General features: G+C 37.6%; 1 protein-coding gene across 2 annotated transcripts in view; it reads right to left on the reverse strand.

The window, feature by feature from the left end:
• Nucleotides 1-8,392, reverse strand: part of VSNL1 (visinin like 1) — a gene marked incomplete at both ends in the record, with an annotated part of 51,913 nt that extends 43,521 nt beyond the window's left edge. For both annotated transcript variants that reach the window (XM_080340895.1, XM_080340894.1), the window contains one exon: nt 8,231-8,392. In XM_080340895.1, coding sequence (XP_080197021.1) covers nt 8,231-8,392 — 162 coding nt within the window. The remainder of the gene's footprint in view (nt 1-8,230) is intronic.
• Between the last annotated feature and the right edge of the window lie 378 nt (nt 8,393-8,770).

Below are 8,770 nucleotides of genomic sequence, written 5' to 3' on the forward strand. Positions count from 1 at the left end.
AGAGCAGATAGTTGATCAAAGTCTGGCCAGAACTGCCACAATAATGTGCATGTACAAACCCAGCAAGCCAAAGAAACCCCATCCTACGTCATTCTGTAGGAAAAAAATCTTACTCCAAATAAATAAAATAAGGGACATTTATATTTTGACCAACGGTATCATTTCATCCCTGTCCTTGCCAAAGACACCAAGCAAGTGATTTAACCTTTTTGTATCTCAACTATCCATACATAATATATACCCCATTCATGGTTATTTTATTCAGCCTGCAAGAGAAGAGAATATATGTGAAAAAAAAAGGCAGTGTCACCACTCCTCCTCTCCACTGCACATCCTCAGGGGTTTTGACTGGTTTTGTGAACACCTTTCCTTGTGATAAGAAGAAAAGCACGGAGGTGGTATGAAGCGAGCTAGGAAATAAGTTTCAGAAGGAAAGAAATCGCAACACTTGACTTTTGCCAACAGGTTGGGTAAATGTCATGAACCACTGATCAGTCTCGACAGCTGCTCTGAGGACTACTTAACAATGGTAAAACAAGCACTGTTACAACAAATAGTAAACTTGAACACCACTAAAGCTATTGGACTTGGCTCTGACTTTTTTTTTTTTCCCATGTTTTTTGTTTGTTTGCTTGTTTTTCTTTGAGGTGCTTTGACACTGTGTTAACAATGGCTCTCTCCATCCCATCCAAACTGCACCACTCCTTCTGTAGTACCCTTCAGGGAAGTCATAACCATATTAATGAACTCAGTGTTCTGCTACAGAAATAATTACAGTATCCCAAATTTGTTTTGATTTCTCTGAGGAACCCAACACAGAGCAAAGGTGAGCTGTAAAGGAACAAGGTCTCTTATAAAAATGCGTGACAGTGTCTTGAACTGGTGAGCTTCCTTCAAAATAAAAGATGAAATAAAAGTAATTTGCATGTTATTGTTGGAAACTTTACCCAGCCTGGATTCTTTTATCAGGCTATGCTGGAAACCAGGGCATACATGTACATGGTGAGGCTTTTAAGCATTTCTGGATCATCTCCTGGATCCTGGCTGGATCATCTTGCCCTGGCCAGACATGCTCTCCTCAATGCTTTGGACTTCATGTTAGTTTAGAGTGTCTCCAGGAACCACATACAACCACAGAATTACAGAACTATTCAATACTCAGTAATAACGAGAGGTTTTGACTAAACCTTCACATCCCCACATATCTGCTGACTCTGTAAGCCTTGGAGATGCCTTTGGACAGTTGGACTGCTTTATGGATTCATGTGACCACCGCTCCCGCCTCTCATGCAAAGGGTGTCAGCATGTTACTGAATTCTTCAAGCATCAAGAAGATTCATCCCACAAGCCTGGGCACTCCACAAGCTATTTGGAGCACTTAAGATTTAGCTATTTAGATTTCATCTCTTAGAATTGTCAGACTTCCTAATTTTCTAGGTTTAGAGTCTGCAGAGATCATCTGGAGGATATGGGCCATTATGTGCTCTGCAACAGAAGCAAAGAAAAATATATTTTATCCTTTTAAACTAGCCACTAGCCATAATGCTGCAAAAAGACAAGGACTTGTCCTACTCTGCCTCTGAAACTGTTTTTCTACTAACTTCAGGACCTCTACTGTCACCACTCCTCCATACAGACTTAGTTTTTACATAACTGCTGCCTTAAAATGACAGCTAGCAATGAGTACTTTCTTCACACGTGATGAGAGGAGCTCTGCAGACTCCAGATCCAGCTTGTAGAACTGGATGTTCATGGAGCTTGTACCGGAATTCACAGGACTTGGGGCTCAAAATGATAAACACTTTCAAGAGCTCAGAGTAGTCCTAAGTGCTTAAATAAGGATCAGGAAGGAAAACTCCTATTAGCTTCTGTAACATCAGGACTTCAATCTAAACTGACCCCATTCTAAGTTGTTAAAGGCTCTTAGTATCCAATGCTGTGATTTATGGCTGTATTTTCAGAACAATTCACTACTTGGTGTGCTGGTCCTCTTCTGAAAATTAGCATTTTCATTTTACTTTGCAGCTTAAATGAGAATCCATGTTTATTTACTGTATTTTACTTTTCAACAGGGTTGCTGATCTTTAAAGCTCTGTTTACTAAAAACAGATTTTAAAAGACGGTTCGTAACATGATATCAAGTCCAAACCATTATTTTTCCTGGGATCAGTGGAGAGACAGAAATGCAGCAGAAGGGCATATTACCAGTATCCTCCCCTTCCCCGAATCATTCAAAGTCAGCTTCAAAGTTAGCACTGCCTTTGGGATTTGTTTGATTTGGGCTTTATATGTAATAAGCATTCTGGCCCTTTGTTTTAAAATTGATGCATGACAATCTTAGCTTGTGTTTGAAACATATAATAAGCTTCTTATGTGGTTTTCCAGTAGACCTGCATTTTGGCACAGCACCTGCCTATTCATGTTTATAAGGAGGGGGAGGAATAATGGCAAAAGCAGTTAGCATGGAATACATCCAGGCAACAAGGCCATGTCTTTTGTTTTTTTAACTAAGTCCTGTATGAAAAGCAATTGTGATCTCTTTTGTTTTTGAAGTTATCAGAACCCAATTTTAATACAGCTTTGGAGCACTAAACATTTACTTCATCCTGAAAACCACTCCCTCGTGATAATGCCGGACCGCAAATAGATTTGCTTTTCAGCATATTGCCTTTTGGATTCTGTTATGTTAATTTTCCTTTCACAGGAACTTTCACTGTACTTCTGGTGAAAGCTTTTTTACTCTTTAGGAGCATTTGTTCCTAATGACTTTACCGTAATTGTCTCAAATCTCAGGATTTGTATCAAGTGCTTAAGGATAGCATTAAGAATCTTTACTTTGTAGATTGTTCTACAAATGCCCACAAAGCAAACTTCCACTGATGCCAATACTGTTACTTCTAACCTCTGTTTGCTTGTCTCTGTATGTTAGTGTAGAGCCACTTTGTAGGGCCCTTGGATCAGCTATTCCTTATTTTACTAGTTTGCATCCAATACTATTTCAAATTGGCTCTAATGTAACAATAATAGTTTTGTGATTCTGTATCAGTTTAAAAAAAATCAAGAACACAGCAATACTATGAAGCTGCTTAAGGAGTTTTTAGAGTCATGTTTATAAATAAATACATATATTTTTTTTTTCTACGTTGCAGTTAAATTTAGGTGATGCATCCAACAAACACGCTGCCATATTGTCCAGAAGACTGCGAGCATTCCAGATGTGATCGTCTGGAAGTGGCAACCACATGGGCTAAAATCACTGTATGAGGAGGTACATCAGTATTTTTTATAATGTGTGATTTCAAAACATGCTGTAGTTTTTTAGCGATATATGATGGGTATAATATATTAAATATATTGGTATAATATATTAAATATATTAAATATATTTAATATGATATACCTAATATTAGTATAATACAGCTAAAGTGTACTCCTACTATAGGGAGAACTTAAGTGGCCAAACTGCACTTGTAAAACAACCACAGCTCTTCCAGTTAAATAAATGATCTGGGTAAAATCAGTTTCTGCCAGTGTAACCACATCTGTGTTACGGGCATCTGTAAACACAGCTGTGCTTCTCTGGAATCCCACTTCTTCACAGCCACTGAAAGCCTGAAATGCAGCTCTAACCTGACAGTTTGAGGAGCTCTGAGCTGTCTTTAGAAAGATGCTGGTCTGTCTTGAAAATCTGGATTAAGAAAAAGAGGCTTCAAATATACCCACTTAAATTGCAATAGATTTTTGAGATTCTTTCGTTCTACACATATTAAATTGAAGGACTCAAAGTTGTTTCCCTTCAAGGCAGGAAATATGAGGTAGAAGCCAAAAATATGACAAACCATTTGATGGTAATGAATCAAAAGGCATGGCTTTTTTTTTTTTTTTTATCTAAACTTTCTCTATAAACCCACAAAACATAACTAAATAAGAAATGTGTAATAAATTCACAAAGCAAATCACATTATTTAATGCTAGCATTATATCATGATGAGTCCCAATCCTGCCGTTCCAGTTAAAGGACCAGGTGCTTGTTTATGTTATTAATCCAGAGGATATGCTTTTCATGTTCAGTGACCCAGTTCCAAGAAGTATCACAATATAGAAGCCTATTTTCCACTTAATAAACATGCATAAACATTAGCACTGATTATGCACACTTACACACTCTAGGGCATATTCATTTAAACCAAGTGAATTCAAAAGATCTGAAGAAAAATGTATTTGGCCCTCTAGACTGCAAGAAACCCTAAAAAACGACAGGAACAGTCCAGAATGTTTTATTGGTATATTTTGTTTTAATAACACTTTTGCATATTAATTCCTTCAGCTCTCTGCCCACAATGCTAATGTTGTTTTATGTAAAATAAAAGAATTAAGGACTTTTAGGACAGAAAAAAGGAAAATGAAGAAAGCAAGCGAGGATTAAGTGTAACAGTTAGGATATTCACTCTGAAGATGGAAACTGCAGGTTCCAGCCTGTCTGATGCTACTTACCATTATCTCCTCCAGAAAAAGAGGTTAATTGTGATATTGTCAGCAGCCCAGAAGGGCCAATCTCATCACAGGTAGAGCAATGAAAGGGTGAGCAGTGCGAATTAAAAATCTACAGGGACATGATAATTGATTCAGAGTTTCCTACAGCTTGATGAGTACTTAAACTGCTGTGGTAAAGATGAGGCATTCGCATTATCTTCGTTACTTAAGAGAGAGAGAAAAAGGATTCCAGTCACTTGATTTTGCTTTGACTTCTAATGTCCTAGATAATGCTCTGCAGGAGAGGTCTGAAAGATGCAATTCCCATATGAAAACAGATGCATGTACCCTGGAGAAAAGTAGAATTTAATATAAATCCCTGTCTTGAGCATTACCCTGTGGTTTTGCCTCACCATTTTTTTTTTACAACGTGCTGGCTTGATTTTCAGTTTTCTCCCAATGGTGTCCACAAAATTATCCCCTTCCCAAGCCCTGTGCTAGCACCCAGCTAACTTGGTGTTTCAGCATTTAGGTCTCTTTGTGGCTCTGGGCTTATCGTATATAAACAATTCTTCAATAAACTATTTTAAAACCTACTGAAGCATTCACCTTATTCAGCAACATGAGCTCTAATAGTTTGCCACAGATTCTGGATCCCAAGAAGAATCTATCCACCCCAAAATGTACTAATAGCAGGTTGCAGACAATAGATTGCAGATAGTGATGAATACTCAACAGCAGAAAGTATATTTCCATCTATTAGCTCTTTATTTAAAAGAGGTGTTCTTGACTAAATATTTTTATAGACACTTCCACTAACAGTGCTGCAAATACTTTTTCTGCAGAGTCCATTTGTATAACTGCTATTTATTTTAAGCACTGCATGATTGTATTCATAATGGAAACTTCAACAGGAAAGGCTTCCAAGCCAAACTAGAGTAATTCCCCCTTTAGTCAATACAGACTTCATCTACATCACTAAACAGCACAGTACAATTGATGCAAATATGTAGAGTGGAAGATTCAGTGCTGAGGACATGACATCCACACATCACACATATTCTGGAGGTTTTACTTTATATTAACTCTAGCTTATAAGCAGGCATTAGACAGAGTAGCACATTAGGTGTGATTCTAGGACACATTTTCTACTTAAGTTTCACCCCAAAAAATGCAGTTTCTGTGATCCAAGATTATGCATCCCAGTGTAATTACGATGGAAGTGAAGCAAGTGGAGATAAGAAAGAAATTCACTTCAAAATAATGCTCCTGATAGAACCTAAAATGTTTCTGCTCTTTAAGCTGAGGATATTTTCTATTGTGTCTGAATAAAAGGAAAGAGCTTTCTTTGCATTTTAGTCAGAAGACTAAGACCCTTTTTAATGATCCACATAAAAAATGACCACACAACTCTCATGAACAAAGAAACGGTGTCATCTTAAGAAAATGTAAATCTGAACTGAAAGTAAGGCTTGTATTTCTTTTCAAAATATATTTATTTATGGCAATCTTCTGCAATACAATCCAGTTCAGACCAACAGATAAAATGTCACCTCTCCCAACTATAAACTCACATAGAGGAATTATTAATCAATATACACTTCATACATTTTCACCCTGAATATGCATTAAAGGAACTGAAATGATGTTAATGTAATCATAAGGATTTGGGTCTCCTGCTGGCAGCCCCTCCTGGAAAGATGGCACCTGTGGTTTTGCCTACAAGCAGAGTGTCCTACACAGGAGAAGTCATAGAATCACAGAATGTCCTGAGTTGGAAGGACCCACAAGAATCATCGAGTCCAGCTCCTGTCCCTGCACAGGACAACCCCACAGTTCACACCATGTGTCTGAGGACATTGTCCAGTCTCTTCTTGAACACTGTCAGAGTTGGGGCCGTGACACCTCCCTGGGGAGCCTGTTCCAGTGCTCCAGCACCCTCTGGGTGAAGAACTTTTTCCTAATGTCCAACCTAAACCTCCCATGGCACACCTTCCTGCAATTCCCTTGGGTTCTGTCATTGGTCACTAAAGAGTTTGGCACCTGTCCAAGCCACCAGCACTGACAGCACTCAGACCATTACCTCCTCCAAGAGCCCAAGGCCATTATTTTACAAATATTTCTGTGACAGAAGGAGAAGTAAAGCTCTGGATTTAGTACTGCTAATTGTGTTTCTCCTTTGCAAAATCAGTATTTCGCCCTGCATATAGATGTTATATATAGAATGACAATAAAGTGGACTAAATATATGACAGTAGCATTACAGAGAAGATCTCAAAACCCATAACTACCAAAGCAAGGGAGACAATCTTAATTGATGTGCATGTCTAAAAATATATGAGGCCATAAAACTAAAAGCCAGATATTGCAGCTTAATAAGACAACAGAACTGTCTCCAAATTTCAAGAGCAAAATACTGCTGTACACTTCACATTATGTTTTGTGCTACCATTTTTGTAAAAATAATACTGAATTTACTCTCTTGATATTTCTTCAAGAGTAAAGTCTCTTATGAAATATCTGTGAATACTTAAATGCCACTTTAAAGGGAAAAAGCCTTAACAGCTTAAATGTCTGATCTTGGTGGATGTGCAGCAAGTATTCAAAATGGAAGCTGTAAATTATCAGTCAATAACAAGCATAATATCTGAGGCAGTAAAAATTCGTCCATCTGAAAATAACAGCTATTATGAAGTGAGTAGTTTCTTAAGAAAAGGATTGTGTGGCAACAACTTGATCCATAAATATTAAAATATGAAGACAGAAGCTTAATTACATAAGCTGGAGTTAACAGTTTTTGTTAGACCATTCACTAGAAGGAAAAAGAGGCCAGGTAATAATTTGCAGTGCTAGTTCTAGGCTGAAGAAATTTAGGAAAGGACCTTAGCATGCATTTATGGGTAGACAGTCCCACTTGTCTCCAGAAATTGTCAGTGTGCTCATTATTAACTACTTACATTTGAAAGGCTTTTTTATTTTTATTCAGCCTCACACTGTATTTATGAACTGTTCTGATCCTACTGTTCATCATTGCCACCCAATATTTTTCCTAATTAAAATTACTTTGAAGTCTCTGACCTTTAGGCAGGCACTCAATTCTGAATTAAAATATTATTATCTTCATAATATGAATATACTTCTTATGCTGCCCCCACGCTCTTCTCGTTACAGAATAAATACATAATAAATGTAAAGAAAATACTACATTCAACTTGATAAAACAATGAAAAATAAGAAGAAAATAAACCAACCAGACTGATTTTCCTTTCCTATATAATGAGGGCAAAGGGACAGCAGGGAAAAAAGGAAGACAACACTTAAAATTTAGAGAAAGAAATCCTTTCTGCACAGTGCGCAATTTATCTGCAGGGCATGCTGCCATGAAACACCACCACTTTTGTTGAAACCAAAAGGAGGACAGTCTTTTAGATGAGTATGTCCAGCAGTCACACCATTTATATGCCAGTGGTATTACATGGGTACAGCACGATTTATTGAACGGGACCGCAACCACACTTCGAAGGTGAAAGGGTAAAGCACGGGTTTTTTCCTAAACTTTGGTTCTGGTCACTGTAGCAATACAAATCACTGGGATGATGAGGGCAGCACTTGGGGTTTATCGCCCTCTACTCACCACTGCTGCTCCTAGCAGAGGTGTTCCTTAGTTTAAACAAATGGCAACTCTTGACCATATGGTTGCTTTACATCACTTTGCAACTTTTTCTACAGCCATATAATAGGAACTTAAACAACTTACTTTTACGTAGAGCTGCTGAAACTCTTCAAGGTTCAGTCTACCACTTGGACAGTCCTTTAGAAATCCTTTGTACCACTGTTTTAGCTCGTGTTCATTGAACTCCGTGCTCTTCACCAGATCCTCCATCACCTCAGGGGCCAGCTTGCTATTCTGCTTCCCCATTCTGCCTTAAGAAGAAATAAATTAATACAATTAGTCAAGTTGCTGTGAACATTTTAAACTGGAATTAGCGACAAAGCTCAAACACATCACTTTTTTCATATTCACTGCTGTTTTTAGTCAAACACAGCTTCACACATTCACTAGTGACCAAAAAAGTAAGCTACGCTTGGATGTTAGATGCTATGAAGACAGATTCTTCTTTCATGTACAAGTCTTAAGCCTGGGAGACAGACTGCTTATTTGCCTTCAAATTAGGTAATTTCTAGTTCTCTTTATACTATGGCTGAAAAAAATGACTTCACTTTTTCTTTGAACTTAAGAAAATTTTTTCACAGATTCATAATGTCTACAGAATTTCTCTTTATCTTTGTCTTGAAA

Source organism: Nesoenas mayeri, assembly GCF_963082525.1.
Source record: "Nesoenas mayeri genome assembly, chromosome: 3".
Taxonomy (NCBI): Eukaryota; Metazoa; Chordata; class Aves; order Columbiformes; family Columbidae; genus Nesoenas; species Nesoenas mayeri.